The sequence below is a fragment of the Amblyraja radiata genome, chromosome 21, assembly GCF_010909765.2.
Source record: "Amblyraja radiata isolate CabotCenter1 chromosome 21, sAmbRad1.1.pri, whole genome shotgun sequence".
Classification (NCBI taxonomy): domain Eukaryota; kingdom Metazoa; phylum Chordata; class Chondrichthyes; order Rajiformes; family Rajidae; genus Amblyraja; species Amblyraja radiata.
In genome coordinates, this window is record NC_045976.1 from 43643133 (window position 1) to 43670249 (window position 27117).

A 27117-nucleotide genomic window follows, 5' to 3' on the forward strand; every position below is an offset into this window, starting at 1 on the left:
CCTAACCCCATTCTCCTGCCTTCTCCCCATAACCCCTGACACCCATTCTAACCAAGCATTTGTCTATCTCTGCCTTAAAAACATCCACTGACTTAGATCTCACAGTTTCACCACCCTCTGACTAAAGAGGTTCCTCCTCACCTCCTTTCTAAAAGAGCGCCCTTTAATGGGAATGGTGAAGTGCTGGAGAGGTAGGACTATATTTGGAGGAGTGGAGGTGATGGAGCGATCTCTGACAGTCCGTGACTGTGATCAAAGGCAGTGAGTGAGCACTCTGTCTAAGTGGGAACAGATGGATGAGTCTCTATCTCTGCAGTCTCTAGTTACTGCAGCATTCCACACTAGATCACAGCTCCTCACTGCACAAGCAACATAAATGAAAACAAGTTCTTGCTCTCTTTACTTCATGGTCTTGCAACAGTTTAAACGTTATCATTTGACTTTCAAAGCAGTTGGTGCAATTTCCTCTGAGATCCATCTGCTCAAAATAAATCGTTCACGACCACAATAATGTTGTGGGTGCTTTGAAACTGGGGATTAGTTTACTCTGCTGAGCAGTCAATGTTGATGCCCACTGGGCAATGCACTAACTCAACCCTGTCGCCAGTCTGTGTTGGCCCAGTGTTCACTTCACTGTAGACTTTAGAGATACAGCGCCAAAACAGGCCCTTTGGCCCAACGAGTCCGCACCGACCAGCGATCCCCGCACACTAACACTATCCTACACACACTGGGGACAATTTACACTTAGACCAAGCCAATTAACCTACAAACCCGCACGTCTTTGGAGTGTGGGAGGAAAACGAAGATCTCTGAGAAAACCCACGCAGGTCACGGGGAGAACGTGCAAACTCCGTACAGACAGCACCCGTAGTGAGGAGCGAACCCAGGTCTCCAGAGCTGCATTCATTGTAAGCAAGAACTCTACCGCTGCACCACCGTGACTGTTTAGTTTAGAGATTCAGTGCAGAAACAAGCTCTTCGGCCCATCCAATCTGTGCCGACCAAGGATCACTGTACACTAGCACTATCCAACACAACTTGGCCATACACCTGGGCCACACACCTTGCTCACACACCTTGCCCTCTGTTAATGACCGCATCTCTCTCGTGCAACTAGGAACACGTCTTCAAGCTCGTCACCTCGCACTTTGAAAACGGACGAGGGAAAAGTCCTTACGACCCGAGGTTGCTGACCACCTCCCTCCTAATTGGTGAGTAGACGCAGAGGGTGGGGGGAGAGGGGGGGGGGGGGAGAGGGGGGGGGGGGGGGGGGGTGGGGAGTGGTTCCGCGGTGGAAGCCTGCAGCTCACTGTGCTGCAGCAAGCTAACCAGAAGTGCAGACCCGATGTGACTCCCAAAGTGACGACTCACTTCTCAAACACCAAGCCACAGCCACCTCGACTCACAGTAGCAATGTTACAACATTTTGAGATTTTAAAAATCAAGTCTGCAATTTATCCCATCAGATAAAGCATAAAAAGAAGTTTAATTTGACACCTAATTCACTCATATCTTCAGTATTAAAAAGTTATGGCCATTTTCATACTCGGAAATAAGCATCTTGTTCCCTATTGCTTTTACTCGACTTAACACAAAAGCTGTGATCGAGGACAGTCAAATGGCCATAACTTTCTTAAAAATTAAGAGAACTGAAAGAAAGTTACAGTTATTATAGATTAAAGCATTCTGAAACAAATATGAAACAATCTTACTTAGATGACTTGAAATTAAAGCATATAATTAGTTTGTTACCTAATTGTAGCTAATTACAAAATTCAATTACTAGATCTAAACATCTATCCATTTCTTAAGAAAAGATTAACATTTTTAAATAGCCTAAGTGTCCAAATAATATACACACAAGAATTCACAATATAACATAATATTCTCATTGTCATGGGTTTACAGGCCAAATGGAAGGAATTTAATGTTTAATACCTGTAAATTAATGGCCATTTAAATCATCTTGCAAGTGGATTTTTCTGAAACGCGACCATTTGGAACGTTGTGGTTGCTGTGATTTAAACCCCATATCGGCATGAAAAATACTGCCGGTTTGTATAGGGACTAAATCACCATTTCGCAACTTAAAATGTGAACTAAAGGCAACTTAAGGAGCACTTTTATACATAAAATAAACGGCTTTCATTTACCTGTCCCGTACGTGAAATCCGTCCCCGTTGTCGGCGTTGATGGCTTTAGAAGCTGATTTTAAAATGACTCCAGCGCTGAACTTGTCGAGCGATTTAAAAAAACCACACAGAACGCCCGTCGGAACGATTCTTCAGCAAAAGCTTGCACTCCAACGAAATATAATCCAAGACAAGATAGGAAAAAAACCCGATTTAACCCCGCGCCCCCCCCCCCCCTCAAAGGCACCAAAATCGCGCACACGGCCAGTGGCAGAATTGCAGCGCTGCTGAAGGTAAGTATTATAACATACCTACTCACAGAGTTGCCCAGAGTGGGCGAATCGAGAATCAGAGGACATAGGTTTAAGGTGAATGGGGAAAGATTTATTAGGGACCTGAGGGGTAACTTGTTCACATGAAGGGCGGTTGGTTTATGGAACGAGCTGCCAGAGGCGGTAGTTGAGGGTGGGACTATGACAACGTTTAAGAAACAGTTGGACAGGTACATGGATAGAACAAGTTTAGAGGGATATGGGTCAAATGCGAGCAGGTGGGACTAGTGTAGCTGGGACATGTTGGGCCGAAGGGCCTGTTACCATATTATATCACTCGCTGACTCTTTGTGCCTATGCATCGGTCCAGGTTGTCGGGCATGTTACGTGTTAAGAGATACCGATTGTTTTCAATCCACAGTTCAGTTCAATCACAGTCTTCATAAGAAGTTTAGTTTCATTTAGTTTATTGTCACGTGTACCGAGGTACAGTGAAAAGCTTTTGTTGCGTGCTAACCAGTCAGCGGAAAGACAATACATGATTACAATCGAGCCGTCCACAGATACAGATAAAGGGAATAATGTTTAGTGCAAGGTAAAGCCAGCAAAGTCCGATCAAAGATATTTACAAAGGAACTGCAAATGCTGGAAAATCGAAGGTAGCCAAAAATGCTGGAGAAACTCAGTGGGTGAGGCAGCATCTATGGAGCGAAGGAATAGATGACGCTTCGGGTCGAAACCCTTCTTCAGACTGAAGAAATGTTTCGACCCGAAACGTTGCCTGTTTCCTTCGCTCCATAAACGCTGCCTCACCCGCTGAGTTTCTCCAGCATTTTTGTCTACCTCCGATCAAAGATAGTCCGAGGGTCACCAATGAGGTAGATAGTAGTTTAGGACTGCTCTCTGGTTGTGATAGGATGGTTCACTTGCCTGCTGGAGTGGACTAAAGAATACGGGAGCCACAAGTCCATGTTGGGGCTTTTGCTTTTTGAAGCGGAGAAGTCATGATGTGCGAGATGAGGTGGCGATATTGTTGGTACACCATGTGGATATTGTTTCCAGATAGACGGGAAATTGCTGGGTGAATCACACGTGTGAGATCGGAGACGGGCAGGAAATTAAACAGCAGCTTCACTCCCTGAAGAGCTGGATTGTGTCCCAACTCACGTCGCAAGTTACGGACAGTTTTCTTGGGAGTTCATTCTATTTTTATTTCTGGAGAAATTAATAATTCCTGAGGCAGCAATAATGGATTCAGGTCAGGTGGATCAGACTGTGGAGAGAGCGAGGCAGAGACCTGGGAACAAATGCGCCGAAGAAATCATTTTATCCGGACGCATCACGGCACGGTTTGGGAACAGATCCGTCCAAGGCTCGCAAGAAATTGCAGAGAATTGTGGACGCAGCCCAGACCATCACACAATCCAACCTCCCTTCCATTGACTCCATCTACACCTCACGCTGCCTCGGCAAGGCCAGCAGCATCATCAAGGACCAGTCTCACCCCGGTCACTCCCTCTTCTCCCCTCTCCCGTCAGGCAAGAGGTACAGAAGTGTGAAAACGAACGCACACCTCCAGATTCAGGGACAGTTTCTTCCCAGCTGTTATCAGGCAACTGAACCATCCTACCACAACCAGAGAGCGGTCCTGAACTACTATCTACCTCATTGGAGACCCTCGGACAATCTTTGATCGGACTTTACTGACTTTACCTTGCACTAAACGTTATTCCCTTTATCCTGTATCTGTACACTGTGGACGGCTCGATTGTAATCATGTATTGTCTTTCCGCTGACTGGTTAGCACGCAACAAAAGCTTTTCACTGTACCTCGGTACACGTGACAAAAAACTAAACGGAACAGAACTGATCTGAACACTGGGGGGGAGGGGGGGGAGGGGGGGGTGGAGAGAATGTGCTTTTCCGCTAGTCACTCTCAACCTGCCGGTGGGATTGAGGTGGGGTGGGTGGGTGAGTATGTGACAGGGAGAACATCAGTAGATGGGGGCGAGGAATCAACAACTCACGCCCACCCCAGGCAGAGCCCGACTCTTTGTGTCTTCATTTGTAAACCAGAGTCTACAGTTTCTTGTTTAAATATTTACTGTTCCACTACAAAGTCTCCACAAGCTATGCCTATTTTTGAAAAAGTTCTCACTCCGAGAGATGCGAGCCTGCTCCATGTGAAGACAGAACACACAGTAGGGACTGAGATGGAGGCAAGACACAGGGGCGTCATGGTGGCACAGCGGGTAGAGCTGCTGCCTCATTGCACCAGAGACCCGGGTTCGATCCTGACTACGGGTGCTGCCTGTACGGAGTTTGCACGTTCTCCCCGTGACCTGCGTGGGTTTTCTCCGGGTGCTTCGGTTTCCTCCCACACTCCAAAGACGTGCAGGTTTGTAGGTTAATTGACTGTAAATTGTAAATTGTCCCTAATGTGTGTGTAGGATAGTGTTAGTGTGCGGGGATCGCTGGTCAGTGCGGACTCAGTGGGCCCAAGGGCCTGTCTCCCCGCTGTATCTCTAAACTAAACTAAACTAAACTTAACTAAACTACGGCAGGGTTGCAAGGCGATGAAAGGTTAAGGGGGGAAGATGTAATGGTGATTGTTGTTACGACACTGACATTCCAATGCATGTGGATACTGTAGACGATGCGCGGTGAATAGCTGTCCAAATGTTCCCTGGAGAAACTCAAGCTATAACAATGTTTCCCCATCACAGACGGAGAGCTGTACTCTGGGACAGCGGCCGATTTCATGGGCAGAGACTTTGCCATCTTCCGCACCCTGGGTCATCATCACCCCATACGGACGGAGCAGCACGACTCCAGGTGGTTGAATGGTGAGTACAGGTAGACCTCATCTACTGCAAATGGTCTCCACCCAAAACGTCACCTATTCCTTCTCTCCGCAGATGCGGCCTGTCCCGCTGAGTTACTCCAGCATTTTGTGTCTATCTTCAGTGTAAACCAGCATCTGCAGTTCCTTCCTACAGACCTCATCTACTGATGATGGATCTTCTCTGCACGGGGAGCATATCTGTACACTGTGGACGGCTCGATTGTAATCATGTATTGTCTTTCCGCTGACTGGTTAGCACGCAACAAAAGCTTTTCACTGTACCTCGGTACACGTGACAATAAACTAAACTGAAACAAGTCCAGAGTGGCCACACAGTTCAGTAGGATTGTGAAGAAGGCTAGCCTTCATTGTGGCGAAGGCTTGCGTGTTAGCCTTCATAGGTTAGGGAACAGAAAGGAAAAATTGGATTGTTATTTTGGGGCGTCACGGTGGTGCAGCGGGTAGAGCTGCTGCCTCACTGCACCAGAGACCCGGGTTCCACCCTGACCACGGGCGCTGTCTGTACAGAGTTTGCACGTTCTCCCCATGACCTGCGTGGGTTTTCTCCGGGTGCTCCGGTTTCCTCCCACACTCCAAAGGCGTACAGGTTCGTAGGTTAATTGGCTTCTGTAAATTGTCCTTAGTGTGTGTAGGGTAGTGTTAGTATATGGGGTGATCGGCGGGCCGAAGGGCCTGTCTCCACGCTGTATCTCTAAAGTAAACTTTAGTCCCTGTGTTTTAACAGTTTGTTGATCTTTCTCTCCAGAACCTAAATTTATTGGTGCCCACTTGATCCCAGAAAGCGACTACCCAGAGGATGATAAAGTCTTTTTCTTTTTCCGTGAGAATGCATTGGATGGGGAATACTCAGGAAAAGCCACGCACTCCAGAATTGGTCAGATTTGCAAGGTCAGTGAGTCAGGGCATGCACCAACCGTTCCAAAGACGGCCTGGAATTCAGAAGAGAACTCTGTCCTGGCATAGTGGTCGGTACTGACTCAGTGGGCCGAAGGGCCTGTTCACTCGCTGTACCTCTAAGCTAAAAAAACTAAAAGCCAGGGCCTAAAGCAACTAACTGCAAAAGCTCAATAACTGGTTGTCAAGTCTGGATCGATTGGCCAGGTGGGCTGAGGAATGGTTGATGGAATTGAATGTGGGTGCTGTATTTTGGGACTTCTAACTAGGGCAGGACCTACACAGGGAATGGTAGGACTCTGGGGAGTGTTGTATAGGTACATATAGGTATAGTCACAGGTAGGTAGGAAGGTCAAAAAACACTTATGGCACTTGATTGGCCTTCATCAGTCAGAGCATTGAGTATAGAAGTTGGGAGGTCATGTTGCAGTTGTATAAGACTTTGGTGAGGCCGCATTAAGTGATTGCCAAAGTCCTTTACATTCAGGAAGGGGACTGTGGGGAGAGATGAGGAGATCACAGCAGTTCTTGAGAGGAGACAGGAAAAATAACTGCACAAAGTCTGGAACTTTGGTTAAACTGTGGTTGGTTTGGGGATAGTTTTTCGCACATTGCTGGATATGTCTGAGGAAGAGTCTCGACCTGAAACATCACCCATTCCTTCTCTCCAGAGATACCGCCTGACCTGCCTGCTGAGTTACTCCAGCATTTTGTGTCTATATGCTTCATATATGTACGTGTTGTATGTGCAGTGGACTGATTCATAACTTCATAGGTTCATAAGTGATAGGGGCAGAATTAGGCCATTCGGCCCATCGTCGTCTCCGCCATTCAATCATGGCTGGTGTATTGTTCCCTCTCAACCCCATTCTCCTGCCTTCTCCCCATCACCCCTGACACCCGTACTAATCAAGAATCGATCTCTGCCTTAAAAAATATCCATTGACTTGCCCTCCACCGCCTTCTGTAGCAATGAATTCTACAGATTCACCACCCTCTGAGTAAAGAAATTCCTCCTCATCTCCTTCCTAAATGAACGTCATTTAATTCTGATGCTGTGGCCTCTGGTCTGAGACTCTCCCACTAGTGGAAACATCCTCTCCACATCCACTCTGACCAGGTGCTGAAGTACCTGTAAACATAACCCCGTGGTTTCATGAGTGAAAGCTAATTCCACCTGCTCGTCGGCTGGTTGAGTCTGTGCCATATTTTGGGACCTAACTCACTGGAGGTCACTCAGACAAAGTGAAGTGCTGCTTTAATGTTATTCCACAGATTCACCACCCTCTGACTAAAGAGCTGAGATATTGCTGTGTGTGAGACTCGCCCTGTGCTGTCATTGCCAGCAGCATTGTTGGCGTGGATCAACCACTGAGAGTGGAGCCTTCACAAACCCATAGCTTGGTGGGAATCCACAACAGGAATGCCATGTGGGTCTCATCAACACCCCCCCCCCCCCCCCCCCCCTCAGCCCCCCTCTCTCCCCCTCCCTCCTGGGAAAAGGCCAGGAAACGTTGTCATTGACAATTTGTTCCTATAAAGTGAAACCAAGTGCGATTATGGCAAGCAGTCTTTGTGTTTGAAGTGGAAATTCCTGACCAGGGTTAGGGGCCGCTCCCACGTCATGTGGAGTACTGAGCTAAGAGGAAGGTGGGTGTGGGAGGTTGTGCAGGAGACTTTAATGTATGTACAATCCTACCCCTGCTGAAGCTGCTGTGGGGGGCATCCCGGGGCGGGGCACTGAGACTGGACGGTGGAGGGGAGCGGAGAGGGACCACAGCTAACTGGACCATGTGCCCAAATCAACATGTCTGGGGAGTGGGGCTGGATTAGGTCTCTAGACTGGACCTCTGGACTGGACCGGGGATCTGGACTTGGGATCTGAAGATAGACACAAAAAGGTAGAATAACTCAGCGGGACAGGCAGCATCTCTGGAGAGAAAGAATGGGTGACGTTTCTGGTCGAGACCCTTCTTCAGACTGATCTGGAGTTGGTCTCTGGAGTTGGGATGTGTGGGGATGTGTGGGGATGTGCTGGGACGTGGGGATGTGCTGGGACGTGGGGATGTGGAGTGGGGATGTGTGGGGATGTGTTGGGATGTGTGGGGATGTGCTGGGATGTGTGGGGATGTGTGGGGATGTGGTGTAGGGATGTGGGGATGTGTGGGGATGTGCTGGGATGTGCTGGGATGCGTGGGGATGTGTGGGGATGTGGGTGGATGTGCTGGGATGTGCTGGGATGCGTGGGGATGTGTGGGGATGTGGGTGGGATGTGTGGGGATGTGTGGGGATGTGGGTGGGATGTGGGGGTGGTGTGGGGTGTGGGTGGGATGTGGGGATGTGTGGGGATGTGTGGGGTGTGGGGGGGGTGTGTGGGGGTGTGGGGGGTGTGGGGTGGGCTGTGTGGGGGCTTGTGGGGATGTGTGGGGCTGTGTGGGCTGTTGGGTGGGCTGTGTGGGGTGTGTGTGTGGGATGTGTGGGGCTGTGTGGGTGTGTGGGGATGGTGGGGCTGTGTGGGGCTGGGGGGGGATGTGTGGGGATGTGTGGGGGATGTGTGGGGGATGTGTGGGGGATGTGGGGATGTGTGGGGGATGTGTGGGGGATGTGTGGGGGATGTGTGGGGATGTGTGGGGGATGTGTGGGGGATGTGTGGGGGATGTGGGGATGTGTGGGGGATGTGTGGGGATGTGTGGGGATGTGTGGGGATGTGTGGGGATGTGGGTGGGATGTGTGGGGGTGTGTGGGTGGGATGTGTGGGGATGTGTGGGGATGTGGGGATGTGTGGGGATGTGTGGGGATGTGTGCGGGGATGTGTGGGGATGTGGCTGGTCCTCTGGAGGTCCATCTGATGCTGTGTGTTGATGTTTGCCATTATTTGTGTCACCGTTTGACACTCCCCACTCATTGCCTTCTCTCTATTACCAGAACGACTTTGGTGGCCACAGGAGTCTGGTCAACAAATGGGTGACCTTCCTGAAAGCCCGGTTGGTTTGTGCCGTGCCAGGTCCCAACGGTATCGACACTCACTTCGATGAATTACGTGAGTACAACAACTCAAATGTGTGAACTTGCGTTAGTTTAGTTTAGTTTAGAGATATATAGACAAGGCGGCACGGTGGCGCAGCGGGTAGAGCTGCTGCTTCACCCTCCAGAGACCGGGTTCGATCCTGACTACGGGTGCTGTCTATACGGAGTTTGCACGTTCTCCCCCTGTCCTGCGTGGGTTTTCTCCGAGATCTTCGGTTTCCTCCCACACTACAAAGACGTACAGGTTTAGCTTCGGTATAAAATGTAAATTGTCCCTAGGATAGTGTTAATATGCGGGGATCGCTGGTCGGTGCTGACCCGGTGGGCCGAAGGGTCTGTTTCCACGCTATATATCTAAACTAAACTTCAATTATTTTTTTCATTTCACAAAATAAATAAAACAATAATTTTGTCTTCCAGAGGACGTTTACGTGTTAAATTCTAAGGATCGTAAGAATCCGACCATCTACGCCATCTTTACCACCTCTAGGTAACACCAACAGATATGAATGAACACAACTAACAGGTGTATCGATGCACAGGTGTTTGCTTCAACACCTCCCTGTTGCTGTGAATGATTGAACAGTAATCAGTTCAGTTTAGATTAGTTCAGTGTATTGTCACATGTTTCGATCTTATACAGGTATATCAAATCATGAGAGGAATAGATCGGGTAGATGCACAGAGTCTCTTGCCCAGAGTAGGGGAATCGAGGACCAGAGGACATAGGTTCAAGGTGAAGGGGAGAAATTTAATATGAACCAGAGGTGTGACTTTTTCAGTGACTTTAATATGAACCAGAGGGGTGACTGGGTGTATGGAACGAGCTGCCGGAGGAGGTAGTTGAGGCTGGGACTACCCCAACGTTTAAGAAACATCTAGACAGGTACATGGATAGGACAGGTTTGGAGGGATATGGACCAAACGCGGGCAGGTGGGACTAGTGTAGCTGGGGCATGTTGGCCGGCGTGGGCAAGTTGGGCCGAGGGGCCTATGACTGTGTATCGAGGTTTGTTGTGTGCCAACCAGTCAGCGGAAAGACAATATGCGATTAGAAGCAACAAAAGCATTTCACTTTACCTCGGTATACGTGACAATAAACTAAACTGATCTACACTGATTACTGTTCACTCATTCAAAGCAACAGAGCAAGATGGTGTCTTGATTAGTACGTGTGTCGGGGGTTATGGGGAGAAGGCAGGAGAATGGGGTCGAGAGGGAGAGATAGATCAGCCATGATTGAATGGAGGAGTAGACTTGATGGGCCGAATGGCCTAATTCTGCTCCAGGAATGTATGAACCTATGAACAGACATCCCATTGACAGGAGTTTTGGGCTATTCTGTGTCACTCTTGACAATATCCCAACATTGCAGCAGGAACTTCAAAGAGTTTCCGGGATGTTGGGAATTTCCTTCCCAGCGAACATTCCGATCCACACATTAAAATGACCAGATGTTCAGGTGTTTGATAACTAATTAAATAGCCAACGGAGACATTGCCACCTGGGTCTCCTGGCGTGGTGTGGGATATGGAGCAGCTTCATGTCTTTTCCCAACAGTGTCGACTGATGGTGATGATGCTGTCTGTTTAAGAAGGAACTGCAGATGCTGGAAAAATCAAAGGTGGACAAAAATGCTGGAGGAACTCAGCGGGAGAGGCAGCATCTATGGAGAGAAGGAATAGGCGACTTTTCGGAGGCTGTGGGATGCTTATACATGTGTATAAAATCATGAGAGGGATAGATCGGGTAAATACACAGAGCCTTTTATCCAGAGCAGGGGAATCGAGAACCAGAGGGCAGAGGCTTGAGATGAGGGGGGGGGGAGGACTTAATAGAAACCAGATGGGTAACTTTTTCACACAGAGGGTGGTGGGTGTCTGGAACGAGCTGCTGGAGGAGGTAGTTGAGGTAGGGACTATAACAACTGTGAAAGACATTTGGACAGGTACATGGATAGGACAGGTTTAGAGCGATATGCTGTCGGCCAAACGCAGGCAGGTGGGACAAGTGTAGTTTGGTGGCCGGTGTGTTGGCCAGTGTGGTCAAGTTGGGCCGAAGGGACTGGTTTCGTGCTGTATCACTCTATGACTCTGTGACTGTGTCCCCGTGTCTCTGTGACTCTTGTCTCTGTATCTCTGTGACTCTGTGTCTCTGTCTCTGTATCTCTGTGTCTGTGTGTGTCTCTGTGTCTCTGTCGCTGTATCTCTGTGTCTGTGTGTGTCTCTGTGTCTCTGTGTCTCTGTGTGTCTGTGTGTGTCTCTGTGTCTCTGTGTCTCTGTGTGTCTCTGTGTGTCTCTGTGTGTCTCTGTGTCTCTGTGTCTGTGTGTCTCTGTGTGTCTCTGTGTGTCTCTGTGTCTCTGTGTCTCTGTGTCTGTGTGTCTCTGTGTCTGTGTGTCTCTGTGTGTCTGTGTCTGTGTGTCTCTGTGTCTGTGTGTCTCTGTGTCTGTGTGTCTGTGTCTGTGTGTCTCTGTCTCTGTGTCTGTGTGTCTCTGTGTCTCTGTGTCTCTGTGTGTCTCTGTGTCTCTGTGTGTCTCTGTCTCTGTGTGTCTCTGTGTCTCTGTGTGTCTCTGTCTCTGTCTCTGTGTCTGTGTGTGTCTGTGTGTCTCTGTGTGTGTCTGTGTCTCTGTCTCTGTGTCTGTGTGTCTGTGTGTGACTCTGTGTGTCTCTGTGTGTGTCTGTGTCTCTGTCTCTGTGTCTCTGTGACTCTGTGTCTGTGTGTGTCTGTGTGTCTCTGTGTGTGTCTGTGTCTCTGTCTCTGTGTCTCTGTGACTCTGTGTCTGTGTGTGTCTGTGTCTCTGTGACTGTGACTCTGTGTCTCTCTGTCTCTGTGATTCTGTGTCTCTGTGTCTCTGTGTCTCTGTGACTGTGACTCTGTGTCTCTGTGTCTCTGTGGCCAGGAATGGCAGGTAACCATGTTCTGAATCTTCTGTCTGCAGCAACATCTTCAAGGGGTCTGCGGTGTGCATGTATAACATGGTGAACATCAGGAGAGTGTTCCTGGGCCCCTACGCTCACAGAGAGGGCCCCAGCTACCAGTGGGTCCCCTACCAAGGACGGGTACCCTACCCTCGCCCTGGAACAGTGAGTGCTCTTAATGCTGATGTTAAATAAACCAGCTTGTGTCGAATGGAGTGAGATTGGTGTAAATGTGATGTCCAAAGTCATTAACACGTCTGTGAATGTTCAATATCAGGAAGAAAACAGGTTTCAAATTACCTCCGGTTTTAATTGTAACAACAAAACGTAATTTGCACGTTTATTTTGAGCTTGCACCCTGTGCCTTCCTGTTAGAATGTATTTCCATTCCCCTCCCGCTTGGTCAATGCTTCCTTGTTTATCTGATCCACTGAACATTCACCATCGCTTCAGTGTCTTCATGTCGGTTCCACACAGTGTTATTGGGGTGCAGACACCCCTGGATGGAGATTGGGTTATTTAGGTCCCAAGCGAGGTTTACTTGAAGGGCACGGTGGCGCAGCGGGTAGAGCTGCTGCCTCACAGCCCCAGAGACCCGCGTTCAATCCTGACTACGGGTGCTGTCTGTACGGAGTTTGCACGTTCTCCCCGTGACCTGCGTGGGTTTTCTCCGGTTTCTCCGGTTTCCTCCCACACTCCAAAGACGTGCAGGTTTGTAGGTTAATTGTCTTTGTAAAATTAATATTTGCATCAATAATACTGTAAATGGTTCATCATAGAACTGGCTTTCAATCCAGCTTGCAGTTCACTTATTGTCAAAGCTAAAGAAACATTTAATTCAAAGGATTCAACTGTGAACTTCTTCCTCAAACTTTCATCTTCATTTTATTCTTTATCCATTCTCCTGGTTTCTCTTCATTTTAAAGTAATCCATAGTCTCACAGATGTTGACAAGTCTTGAAAGATGATCAATTGCCTTGCATCCCTATCTCAGTCAAGTTGAGCTTTTTGTCCAAAGTTGACTTTATTGGAACCTCCGTCTGATGAAGGGTCTCAACCCGAAACGTCACCTATCCATGTTCTCCACAGATGCTGCCTGACCCGCTGAGTTACTCCAGCACTCTGTGAAACGTCACCTATCCATGTTCTCCACAGATGCTGCCTGACCCGCTGAGTTACTCCAGCACTCTGTGTCTATGTTAAGTTTGTTGTCAGATGCATGAATATGGTGATATACAGGAACTATGGAAATCTTGCTTTTAACAGCATCAGATACACACATTCACACGTTATAGGAGTAGATTTTGGCCATTTGGCCCATCGAGCCCACTCCGCCATTCAATCATGGCTGATCTCTGCCTCCTAATCCCATTCTCCTGCTTTCTCCCCATAACCCCCGACACCCGCACTAATCAAGAATTTGTCTGTCTCGAGTTCAAAATATCCACTGACTTGGCCTCCAGCCGTCTGTGGCCATGAGTTCCACAGATTAATGACCCTCTGACTAAAGACACAAAACCAATTTAAATATATGTTAGACATATGTTGCGCATCAGTTGCGTAAAATCGGTGGTGGGCCTGTACTAAACATGAACTCTTCTCAAAGGAAGTGATACTTTAGTTTGACTAAATCCTTCCGTCTTTGTCCATTGATTAAACACATCTGACTTTAGATAGTTTTATCAAATCATGCTTTGTATTGGAAGGTGTCGAGCACACTGTGGACAGCTGTGAACCACCTCTCATAGAAACATACAACATAGGTGCAGGAGGAGGCCATTCGGCCCTCGTGAGGGAAAGTCTCTGAAGTGTTGCTGTTCTGTCCAGTGTGGAAGTGACGATGTATTATAAACAACTACCTTCAGTTATGGAAAATCCAATTCTCCACTCACTCACTCACCCACTCACTCACTCACTCACTCACTCACTCACTCACTCACTCACTCACTCACTCACTCACTCACTCACTCCGTTCACTCCTCAACTCACAATCATCACTCCACTCCACTCACTCCAATCACTCACTCTGCACTCACTCACGTCACTCACTCACATCACTCACCACTCACTCACTCACTCACATCACACTCCTCACTCACTCACTCACTCACTCCATCAACTCACTCACTCACATCCACTCATCCACTCACTCACTCACCGTCATCACTAATATCACTCAACTCACTCACTCCTCAATCACTCACTCACTCACCTCACTCACCCACTCACCCACTCACTCACTCCACTCACATCACTCACTCCTCACTCACATCTACTCACTCACATCACTCACCCACTCAGCCACTCACTCATCCACTCACCCACTCACCCCAGTCACCACTCACTCACCCACTTCACATCACCCACCCACCCACGTCACTAACTCAATCTCATTCTGTCTCTCTGAGCCGTGCCTATGTTTAGACGTACCCTACAAAGAGGCAGGCATAGCTAGGGCATAGCATGTGCATATCCCATAGCTACGCCCAGTGGCGGACTGGGTCTAAAAATATTGGTTGCCAGGAGACCATTGGGCAAGCTGACACCCTGGCCAGTCCGCCACTGGCTACACCTTGTATTTGGAGGAAATGGGAGGAGTCAATTCATAAATCATGGCCCTTTGACCTAACCCATCCATACCAACTAGATGCCCCATCTAAACTAGTCCCATTTCCCCACATTTGATCCATATTCATCTAAACCGGTCCAAGTGTATTTTACATGTTGTTATAGTCCCAGCCTCAACTACCTCCTCTGGAAGCACGTTCTATACACCCACCGCCATCTGTGTGAAAACGTTGCCCCTCAGGTTCCTACTTAATCTTCCCCCAGTGAACTGCAGATGCTAGTTTACACCAAAGATAGACACAAAATGCTGGAGTAACTCAGTGGGACAGGCAGCATCTCCAGTGATGTTTCGGGTCAAAACTCTTTTTTAGACTGAGAGTCGGGGGAGAGGGAAACTAGAGATATGGAAAAAGTACAGAATAAATCAGAGCCTGCACCCATTCCACTCTCACCTTAAACCTGCCCTCACCACCTGGCTTGCGATGACCCTAGCACCAACCTCTCTTCCCCACAGTCCATGTCTCTGTTGTTCCCGATGTTGGGGGAGTCCAGAACCAGGGGCCACAGTTTAAGAATAAGGAGTAAGCCATTTAAAACGGAGACGAGGAAACACTTTTTCTCACAGACAGTTGTGAGTCTGTGGAATTCTCTGCCTCAGAGGGCAGTGGAGGCCGGTTCTCTGGATGCTTTCAAGAGAGAGCTGGATAGGGCTCTTAAAGATAGCAGAGTCAGGGGATATGGGGAGAAGGCAGGAACTGGGTACTGATTGGGGATGATCAGCCATGATCACATTGAATGGCGGTGTTGGCTCGAAGGGCCGAATGGCCTACTCCTGCACCTATTGTCTATTGTCGATTGTCTATTGTCGAAGAGCTCCTCTGTGCTGCGATTGAATCCTGTCCCTTTGTGGTTGAACTTGATTTAACAACTGCCTTTGTGGTGCCTTGATGGTCTTCTGGAAGTCCAGTCTCTGAACGCAGGACGTCGCTGGCCTCCAGTTTAGTTTAGCGGTACACCGCTGAAACAGGCCCTTCGGTCCACCGAGTCTGTGCCGACCAGCAACCTCACACATTAACACTATCCTACACATACACACGAGGGACAATTTTTTAACATTTACACCAAGCCAACTAACCTACAAACCTGTACATCTTTGGAGTGCGGGAGAGAAAAGATCTCGGAGAAAACCCACGCAGGTCACGGGGAGAACGTACAAACTCCATACAGACAGCACCCGTAGTCAGGATCGAACCCGTGGCTCCGGTACTGTGAGTGCTGTAAGGCAGCACCTCTACCGCTGCACCACCGTGACTCCCCTAATTTATAATGTTTAATATTTCAGGTGATCTTCCGTTCCCCGGGTCTGTTAAAATGTTGAAATGAAATTGGATTCTCAGTTGTGTAATTAATATTGTCACTGGGTCAGCGAGGCTAGAAGCTAAATCTTTAATGATCTGATCTCTAGACCTCACCTGAATCATTCATGCTATATTGTATTTTATTGTAATGGTTTTAGAATAAATAGTTTCATTGGAGCTATTATTATCTTGATAGTCAGCAATACCAGTCTGAACTCCGACCTTGGCTGAATTATTAGATATTAGTTTCAACATTTTTATTGCGTTTTAAAAAAAACTTTCTAAAATGTAAAACTGTGGATGAATATCAGTCATAGAGTGATACGGCGTGGATACAGGCTAATTGGCCCAACACTGGCCAACATGCCCCATCTACACTAGTCCCACCTGCCTGCATTTGGTCCATATCCCTCTAAACGTATCCAATCCATGTACCTGTCCAAATGTGTCTTAAACGTTGCGATAGTCCCTGCCTCAGTACATCCTCCGGCAGCTCGTTCCATACACCCACCCCTTGTGTGGAAAAGTTACCCCTCAGGTTCCTATTAAATCTTTCCCCCATCACCTTACTTAAACCTATTCCTCAACATTCTTGAGACATGTATTTTGTGAAAAGGTGACACTGTTTGATCTTACATCCATTAGTTACTGTTTGCCACAACTTGTCATAAATCATCTTCACTGCTACTTGTTGGAGCAGCACTAAAGCACTTTAAAGATGGTTCAAGATATTTAATTGTAAGTCTCGGAGACTGCAGATATCTCTAGAGGCTGCCTCGCCACCTGGGTCCACTTACGGGACGAGCTGTTATACAGGAAAGAATGTTTCCAAAGAGCAGCTTTATTACTGAGATGTCAAAGCACATCGCAACATGTCAGCCCCTTCAACCTGCCCACAGTCAGCCTGCAATTACATTCCAGCCCATGTACTGTGTGCAGCGGGTAGAGCTGCTGCCTCACAGCGCCACAGACCCGGGTTCCATCCTGACTACGGGTGCTGTCTGTACGGAGTTTGCACGTTCTCCCCGTGATCTGGTGGGTTTTCTCCGGGTGCTCCGGTTTCCTCCCGCACTCCAAAGACGTGCAGGTTTGTAGGTTAATTGGCTTCGGTAAATGAATGCGATAAATAGTCCCTGTGTGTGGGATAGTGTTAGTGTGCGGGGATCGCTGGTCGGCACGGACTCGGTGGGCCGAAGGGCCTGTTTCCGTGCTGTATCTCTAAACTAAACACCAGGGTAAAAATGAGGGGTAAAGCCGGCCCCTGGTCTCCTCAGTTTGCCGAGAAGAGAACTGCATCCACTTTATAAGTTTATAGCAGGATGTAGACAGGTCTCGAGGGTCTGAGCTACAGGGAGAAGTTGGGGCAGGCTGGGACTCTACTCCTTGGAGCGCAGGAGGATGAGCGGTGATCTTGTAGAGGTGTATGAAATCATGAGGAGAATGAATAGGATGAAGGCAGAGTCTTTTACCCAGAGTAGGGGAATCAAGAACCAGAGGACATCGGTTTAAGGTGAGGGGGGAAAGATTTAATAGGAACCTGAGGGATAACGTTTTTATACAGAGGGTGGTGGGTGTATGGAACAAGCTGCTGGAGGTAGTTGAGGCTGGGTCTATTACAATGTTTAAAAGACACTTGGGCTAGTACAGGCAGGAAAGGTGAAGCGATATGGACTAAATGCGGGCAAATGGGATTAGCTTAGACGGGGCATTTTGGACAGCATGGACGAGTTGGGCCAAAGGGCCTGTCTTCATGCTGTATGACTATGGCTCTGTGACTGTGACTCCGTCTCTCTGTGTGACTCTGTCTCTCTGTCTCTGTGTCTCTGTCTCTGTGTCTCTCTGTCTCTCTGTGTCTCTGTGACTGTCTCTGTGACTGTGTCTCTGTGTCTCTGTGTCTCTGTGACTGTCTCTCTGTCTCTCTGTCTCTCTCTGTCTCTGTGTCTCTGTGTCTCTGTGTCTCTGTGTCTCTGTGTCTCCGTGTGTGTCTCTGTGTGTCTCTGTGACTCTGTGTCTCTGTGTCTCCGTGACTCTGTGACTCTGTGACTCTGCGTCTCTGTGTCTCCGTGTCTCTGTGACTCTCTGTGTGTCTCTGTGTGTCTCTGTGTCTCTGTGTCTCCGTGTCTCTGTGTGTCTCTGTGTCTCTGTGACTCCAGACTGCATGAGGACTACATTGCCCCCCTGGCCTTTACCTGCTGCCTGTGATGAACCTGTCCAACCTGCTCTGGGCCCCGCCATCGTTCAGGTGCTGACAAAGGATTGTGTCAGTGTGATGTAAAAGTGCCCATTAGTAACTGTCCACAGTGTGATTTCATCGGCAGAGTATTGAAGAGATGATGAGTGTGATATCTGGCGAGTCGAGGTTAATAACCTGCAGGGGAGCTTCTGTGTGAAGTGTTGTGAAATTAAAGCATTGCTACTTGAGCTAATCCCCGGGCAGAGCATCGTTCCACAGCTGGATCTCATCCAGAGCAGTGTCCACCACCACAAAATGTCTGCCTTGCTCTAACGCGCTGTAATGTGAGAACATAGAACATAGAAACATAGAAACATAGAAAATAGGTGCAGGAGTAGGCCATTCGGTCCTTCAGGCCAGCACCACCATTCAATGTGATCACGGCTGATCATCCACAATCAGTACCCCGTTCCTGCCTTCTCCCCATATCCCTTGATTCCCTTACAATACAATATTTATTACATGTCATTTGAACCTCAGTGAGGCTCAAACGAAACTCCGTTTCCACAGCCATACAAACAAAGACAATTTCCTACAGACACACAATTCAATTTACAGAAACATCCATCACAGTGGACCCACTGTGATGGAAGGCAAAGTATTTTCTCTCCCCTGTTCTCCATTTCTCTCCCGATGTCGAAGCCCCAGGCGAGCGATGATAAGTCTCAATTCAATTCAATTCAATTTATTGTCATTTGGACCCCTTGAGGTCCAAACGAAATGCCGATGTACGGCCCCGTTCCCGGTCTAAATGTCACAAAGTTGGAGCCCCCCAGCGGGCGCTGGAATGTCCCACGGCCATGAAGCCGCGCCGGGCGATGTACGGCACCGCTCCGGGTCGTTCCAACCCCGCAACACGGGCTAGAGAAGTCGCGTTGCGGGAGCTCCGGGAAGCGGTCTCTCCACCCGGACCCGCGAGCTCCCGATGTCCCAGTCCACCGGACCTGCGGCTGCAGCTGGAGCCTCCGAGCTACGTGGTCGAGTCGCAGCAGCGAGTCACCACCGCTCCCCACGCTCCGAGGCCGGCCAGCCCCACGATGGTAAGTCCGCAGCTCCGCAGGCTCCGGGACTGGAGCCCCCGGGTCATTCAGGCTGGAGGCTGCTCCACGGTGCTAGGCCCCAACGACAACGGAGACCCGACAGGGAAAAGGTCGGGTCTCCCGTACAGGGAAGAGATTTTTACAAAGTTCCCCCCTCCCCCCCCACACACATATACACATTTAAAAACACTATTAAAAAACACAAACAACTACATTAAACTAGACAAAAAATAAAAAAAGACAGACAGGCCGTAGGGGCCGCTGCAACACAGAGTCGCGCTTAGCCCTAAGAGCTAAATCTAACTCTCTCTTGAAAACATCCAGTGAATCGGCCTCCACTGCCTTCTGTGGCAGAGAATTCCACAGATTCACAACTCTCTGGGTGAAGACGTTTTTCCTCATCTCAGTTCTAAATGGCCGACCCCTTATTCTTAAACTGTGACCCCTGGTTCTGGACTTCCCCGACATCGGGAAAAAATGTTCTGCATCTATCCTCTCCAATCCTTTAAGAATTTTATATGATTATATAAGACCCCTTCTCATTCTAAATCCCAGTGAATACAAGCCCAGCCGACCCAATCTTTCATCATATGTCAGTCCCGCCATCCCGGGAATTAACCTGGTGAACCTACGCTGCACTCCCTCAATAGCAAGAATGTCCACTAGGAGACTAAAACTGCACAGGTGTGGTCTCACCAGGACCCTGTACAACTGCAGTAGGACCTCCTTGCTCCTAAACACAAATCCTCTCGCAATGAAGGCCAACATGCCATTGGCTTTCTTCACGGCCTGCTGTACCTGCATGCTTACTTTCAGTGACTGAACCGCGGGCTGTGTAGAGTGGGCAGTCCAACACGGACATAGAGTGCGCAGTCATCACTGGACAGTGGGCAGTCGAGTGGACAGTGGGGAGTGTTGTGTTTTTTTGGGTTTTTTTAACCAAAAAATATATAATTTTAATTAGCTATTTACCAAAAATACAAACAAACCTCCACCATAGTACAAAACAAAACAATTCTTAAATATCAAATATATTGAGTATTAAATAACAATAATACAATCCCCATCGAGGATACATTCCACCCCCCGCGGTGCCCAGTGGTCCCGGGACCCCTCTATGGGGCTCGTGGACAGCGTGTAGTCCCCTCTCTAACACCACCCGGGCACGGACGTAACTCCAGTAAAGGGGCGGGCGGGTAGCCGGCTCGGGCAGAGCCCTCTCCCGCCTGGAGCCGTGACTCGCGGATGGCCAGCTTGGCCAGGCCCAGGAGCAACACAACCCAACCAAGACGTCTTCAGCCCTGCCCTCTCCCCTACACACAGGGTGTCCAAAGATGAGGATGGTGGGTGTGAAGTGCAGCCAGAAGGCAAAGAGCAGCCCCTTTAGATATAGGAGCATGGGGTTGCAGCAGTGGTCTCTCCGGCCGAGTCCCACACGCCCAGCAATGTCCTGCTGCCGGTCACACGCTCCCATCTTGCTTCTTCCCAGCTGCCCTGTCCTGTTCTGAAGTTTTGTTTAGTTTAGTTCCAAGTAGTAACACCATTCATCATTTCATCTTCCCCCCTTTAATTTCATCGCTTTGCAATCCTGTGTTAGTTTAGTTTAGAGATACAGCGCGGAAACAGGCCCTTCGGCCCACCGAGTCCGCACCGACCAGCGATCCCCGCACACTAACACTATCCTACACACACTGGGGACCCATACACCAATTTACACATACACCAAGCCAATTAACCTACAAACCTGCACGTCTTTGGAGTGTGGGAGGAAACCGAAGATCTCGGAGAAAACCCACGCAGGTCACAGGGAGAACGTGCAAACTCCGTACAGACAGCACCCGGGTCTCTGGCGCTGTGAGGAAGCAGCTCTACCCGCTGTGCCACCATTTCTTTGACAATGAGGAATATTTCTCCATCTACACCCCTCGATACGCTCGTGATTCAATGAACTAGATTTCCAGTATTATTCCCCAACTGATCTCTTGTTTCCAAGTGTCCCAGCAAAACATTTGGAGGCTTTGACTCAACCAAGGATTTCCCCGATGACGTGATGACCTTTGCCAGGGGTCACCCGGCCATGTACAACCCCGTCCTCCCCGTCAACAACAGACCCATTGTCATCAAGACCAACGTAGACTTCCACTTCACCCAGATCGCCGTCGATCGCGTAGAGGCAGAGGATGGACAATACGATGTCATGTTCATCGGGACAGGTAATGCCACCCACACCCACCTGTGTGTGAGGGTGGGGGTGGGGGTGGGGGGGGGGTGGGGGTTTGGGGTGGGTAGGGTGAGTGTCGGGGTTGGTGATGTGGGCTTTGCTGTGGGTGGGGTGTAGGTGGGGTGAGGTGAGGGTGGGGGTGAGGTGGGGTGGGGTGTGGGTGTGGGTGGGGTACAGGTTGGGTGGTGGTGGGGTGGAGTCAAGGGTGGGGGTGAGGTGAGGTGAGGGTGGGGGTGAGGTGGGGTGGGGGTGGGGTGGGGGTGTGGGTGGGGTACAGGTTGGGTGGGGGTGGGGTCAAGGGTGCGGGTGGGGGTGAGGTGCGGTGAGGTGAGGGTGGGGGTGGAGTCCAGGTTGGGTGAAGCATTCTAACTGGTGGTTTACCCCGTTACAGATGTGGGCTTTGCTCTGGGTGAGGTCCAGGTTGGGTGGTGGTGCATTCTAACTCATTGTTTACCCTGGTACAGATGTGGGCACAGTTCTGAAGGTCGTGTCCATTCCACGGAAGACCTGGCGTGACCTGGAAGAGGTGTTGCTGGAGGAAGTGACGGTGCTGAAGGTGTGAATCTCCGTCTCTTGTTGATCTGAAGCTTTCATAAGTTCATGTGATAGGAGCAGAATGAGGCCATTCGGCCCATCAAGTCTACTCTGCCATTCAATCATGGCTGATCTATCTCTCCCTCCTAACCCCATTCTCCTGCCTTCTCCCCATAACCCCCGACACCCGTACTAATCAAGAATCTGTCGATCCTGGTGTTAAAAGTATTCATTGATACATCTTTCTTCACCCTTTATTGAGATGCTTTAATTTGGGGTTTCGGATCAGTTTCATGTTTCCTCTTTGGGAGAAGGGAGCTGGAGCAAGGAAGGCTCTCTCTGTCCAGAGCACGAGACGCTGTACTGAGCCTTTGACATCGGGCTCAGAGCAGAGTTTCTGAATGTGCTCTGCATTTGAACCAGGCTGGAACCAGTTCTATCCTGGAGTTCAGCTCAACACCAGGGCCAGCTATAGCTGACTGATGGAGAGGTTGGGGCAGGCTGGGAATCTGTTACTTGGAGCACAGAGGGATGAGGGGTGATCGTATACAGGGACAGGTTGGGGCAGGCTGGGAATCTGTTACTTGCAGTGCAGAGGGATGAGGGGTGATCGTATACAGGGACAGGTTGGGACAAGCTGGGAATCTGTTACTTGGAGCGCAGAGGGATGAGGGGTGATCGTATACAGGGACAGGTTGGGACAAGCTGGGAATCTGTTACTTGGAGCACAGAGGGATGAGGGGTGATCGTATACAGGGACAGGTTGGGGCAAGCTGGGAATCTGTTACTTGGAGCACAGAGGGATGAGGGGTGATCGTATACAGGGACAGGTTGGGACAAGCTGGGAATCTGTTACTTGGAGCACAGAGGGATGAGGGGTGATCGTATACAGGGACAGGGTGGGGCAGGCTGGGAATCTGTTACTTGGAGCACAGAGGGATGAGGGGTGATCGTATACAGGGACAGGTTGGGACAAGCTGGGAATCTGTTACTTGCAGTGCAGAGGGATGAGGGGTGATCGTATAGAGGTGTACTAAATCATAAGCGGAATAGATCGGGGAGACTCACTGTCTTTTAAGAATTAAGAACTAGATGATTGAACCGTAATCGAGTATTTTTAAGGTAGTTCTTGTTAACTGTAACTTTGACCAGCGGGTGGGGAACCAAACACTCACATTAAATATAACCCTTTTCAACAAGTTTTCATTTCTACTTGATGCTTTCCTATATAATATTTCTGGAGTTTGTTTGCAGCTGTAACACTATAAACACTCTAACGCTGCCACACTATAGACTGAACTCACTCTAGTGTGTTTCTGCATCAGCTGTGTATGTATATGATTCTACCCACACACAGTGTGAACTGACAAACAGAAGCTTTTCACTGGATCACAAGATGTGGCACAATAACCAATACCTATAACACTATTTATTTATGAAGTTGTTGCCAGGACTCGAGGCCTGGAGCTATGAGATTGGGTAGGCTGGGAGTTTATTCATTGGCGTGCAGGAGTCTAAGGGGTGATCTTATAGGGGTGCACAAATTTATCACGGGAATAGATTGGGTGAATGCACAGAGTCTCTTGCCCAGAGTTGGGGAATCAAGAACCAGAGGTTTAATGTGTAGGAAGGAACTGCAGATGCTGGATAGACATAATAACTGGAGTTACTCAGCAGGACAGGCAGCATCTCTGGAGAGAAGGAATGGGCAACGTTTCGGGTCCAGACCATTTGAGGTGAGAGGGGAAATGTTTAATCGGAACCTGAGGGTGGTGGGTGTGTGGAACGAGCTGCCAGAGGAGGTAGTTGAGGCAGGGACTATCGCAACATTTGATAGACACTAAGACAGTGTTAGCTGTGAGGAGGATGCTAGGAGGCTGCAAGGTGACTTGGATAGGCTGGGTGAGTGGGCAAATGCATGGCAAATGCAGTATAATGTGGATAAATGTGAGGTTATCCACTTTGGTGGCAAAAACAGGAAAGTAGATTATTATCTGAATGGTGGCCGATTAGGAAAGGGGGAGATGCAACGAGACCTGAGTGTCATGGTACACCAGTCATTGAAAGTAGGCATGCAGGTGCAGCAGGCAGTGAAGAAGGCGAATGGTATGTTAGCATTCATAGCAAAAGGATTTGAGTATAGGAGCAGGGAGGTTCTACTGCAGTTGTACAGGGTCTTGGTGAGACCACACCTGGAGTATTGTGTACAGTTTTGGTCTCCTAATCTGAGGAAAGACATTCTTGCCATAGAGGGAGTACAGAGAAGGTTCACCAGACTGATTCCTGGGATGTCAGGACTTTCATATGAAGAAAGACTGGATAGACTCGGCTTGTACTCGCTAGAATTTAGAAGATTGAGGGGGGATCTTATAGAAACTTACAAAATTCTTAAGGGGTTAGACAGGCTATATGCAGGAAAATTGTTCCCGATGTTGGGGAAGTCCAGAACAAGGGGTCACAGTTTAAGGATAAGGGGGAAATCTTTTAGGACCGAGATGAGGAAAACATTTTTCACACAGAGAGTGGTGAATCTCTGGAATTCTCTGTCACAGAAGGTAGTTGAGGCCAGTTCATTGGCTATATTTAATAGGGAGTTAGATGTGGCCCTTGTGGCTAAAGGGATCAGGGGGTATGGAGAGAAGGCAGGTACAGGATACTGAGTTGGATGATCAGCCATGATCATATTGAATGGCGGTGCAGGCTCGAAGGGCCGAATGGGCTACTCCTGCACCTATTGTCTATGTTTCTATGTTTTCTATGTAAGACAGGTACATGAATAGGACAGGTTTAGAGGGATATGGGCCAATCGCGGGCAGGTGGGACTAGTGTAGATGGGACATGTGAGTCGGTGTGGGCAAGTTGGGCTGAAGGGCCTGTTTCCACACTGTATCACTCTAATGAAAGTACAAATTTAAATCATTATTCATCAGTTTGTAACAAAAGTTTATTTTGCAATTAAGTTAATTAATTTTAATGGAAAATCAACGGAAAATCAATCAGTGAAATTTCTCGCATAATTTGTTACATTATCACTAATGAACCTTAAACAGCAACTATACTCCCAATTACCCCTCAGTTAAGTTGCCACCAATCACATTCCACGAGGAGTAAACCTTCCTCTTGCTAAATGTGGAAATGAGCAACGGGCTGCTAAAGTATGAATTATTACTGATTCGCCATCCTGATTACTTCAAACAGCAAGGAGTTACAATTAAACCAGGCAAACTAATACTTACAACACAGAGAGTTGTGGACGCAGCCCAGACCATCACACAATCCAACCTCCCTTCCACTGACTCCATCTACACCTCACGCTGCCTCGGCAAGGCCAGCAGCATCATCAAGGACCAGTCTCACCCCGGTCACTCCCTCTTCTCCCCTCTCCCATCGGGCAAGAGGTACAGAAGTGTGAAAACGAACACACACCTCCAGATTCAGGGACAGTTTCTTCCCGGCTGTTATCAGGCAACTGAACCATTCTACCACAACCAGAGAGCGGTCCTGAACTACTATCTACCTCATTGGTGACCCTCGGACTATCTTTGATCGGACTTTACTGGCTTTACCTTGCACTAAACGTTATTCCCTTTATCCTGTATCTGTACACTGTGGACGGCTCAACTGTAATCATGTATTGTCTTTCCGCTGACTGGTTAGCGTGCAGTGTACTTGTTACATTGTTCTCAGTCTACGCTGTGATTAAAACATCTTCATTTTTGCTCACCAGGAACCGATGCCCATTACAACACTGAAGCTTTCAACCAAACAGGTAAGGTATGCTGCCTGACCCGCTGAGCTACTCCAGCCCTCTGTGAAACGTCACCTATCCATGTTCTCCACAGATGCTGCCTGACCCGCTGAGTTACTCCAGCCCTCTGTGAAACGTCACCTATCCATGTTCTCCACAGATGCTGCCTGACCCGCTGAGTTACTCCAGCACTCTGTGAAACGTCACCTATCCATGTTCTCCACAGATGCTGCCTGACCACCCGCTGAGTTACTCCAGCACTCTGTGAAACGTCACCTATCCATGTTCTCCACAGATGCTGCCTGACCACCGCTGAGTTACTCCAGCACTCTGTGAAACGTCACCTATCCATGTTCTCCACAGATGCTGCCTGACCCGCTGAGTTACTCCAGCACTCTGTGAAACGTCACCTATCCATGTTCTCCACAGATGCTGCCTGACCCGCTGAGTTACTCCAGCACTCTGTGAAACGTCACCTATCCATGTTCTCCACAGATGCTGCCTGACCCGCTGAGTTACTCCAGCCCTCTGTGAAACGTCACCTATCCATGTTCTCCACAGATGCTGCCTGACCCGCTGAGTTACTCCAGCACTCTGTGAAACGTCACCTATCCATGTTCTCCACAGATGCTGCCTGACCCACCCGCTGAGTTACTCCAGCACTCTGTGAAACGTCACCTATCCATGTTCTCCACAGATGCTGCCTGACCCACCCGCTGAGTTACTCCAGCACTCTGTGAAACGTCACCTATCCATGTTCTCCACAGATGCTGCCTGACCCACTGAGTTACTCCAGCACTCTGTGAAACGTCACCTATCCATGTTCTTCACAGATGCTGCCTGACCCGCTGAGTTACTCCAGCACTCTGTGAAACGTCACCTATCCATGTTCTCCACAGATGCTGCCTGACCCGCTGAGTTACTCCAGCACTCTGTGTCCCTTTTTAAAATAGAATGGAAAGTATGGTGACAATGTTTGGTCACTGGCCCAATGGTGTCTTTATGCCACGTCTACCAGATACAGTGACATACATTTTCTGCATACAGATCAACAAGACTATCCCTGTACATAAGCACGCTTGCCCCTGGTCAGTACAGGACATACACAGCAACTCACTGAGACCATTTGCACGAGGGGTCATTCTGGCCCCATTTCCCTGTCCCAGTGTAGTTGGCCACTGTTGAGCTTCTGCTGTTGCAATAACCAAAGTCTCACACCGTGATTAACATCCAAAGGCTTTATTAACGTAACAACGTAAGGAACTTCATATTAGCACGTTACTCTAAAAGTGAGGGAGCAAG

The 27117-nt window shown here is 48.8% G+C and overlaps 1 protein-coding gene across 3 annotated transcripts in view; it reads left to right on the forward strand.

Moving 5' to 3' along the window:
* sema3a (semaphorin 3A) overlaps positions 1-27117 on the forward strand; it is a 126425-nt gene that overhangs the window by 85096 nt on the left and 14212 nt on the right. For all 3 annotated transcript variants that reach the window (XM_033040218.1, XM_033040219.1, XM_033040220.1), the window contains exons 6-14: positions 1121-1214; positions 5134-5253; positions 6019-6161; positions 9093-9207; positions 9615-9684; positions 12134-12278; positions 21306-21525; positions 21998-22089; positions 25795-25836. In XM_033040218.1, the coding sequence (XP_032896109.1) occupies positions 1121-1214; positions 5134-5253; positions 6019-6161; positions 9093-9207; positions 9615-9684; positions 12134-12278; positions 21306-21525; positions 21998-22089; positions 25795-25836 (1041 nt within the window). The remainder of the gene's footprint in view (positions 1-1120; positions 1215-5133; positions 5254-6018; positions 6162-9092; positions 9208-9614; positions 9685-12133; positions 12279-21305; positions 21526-21997; positions 22090-25794; positions 25837-27117) is intronic.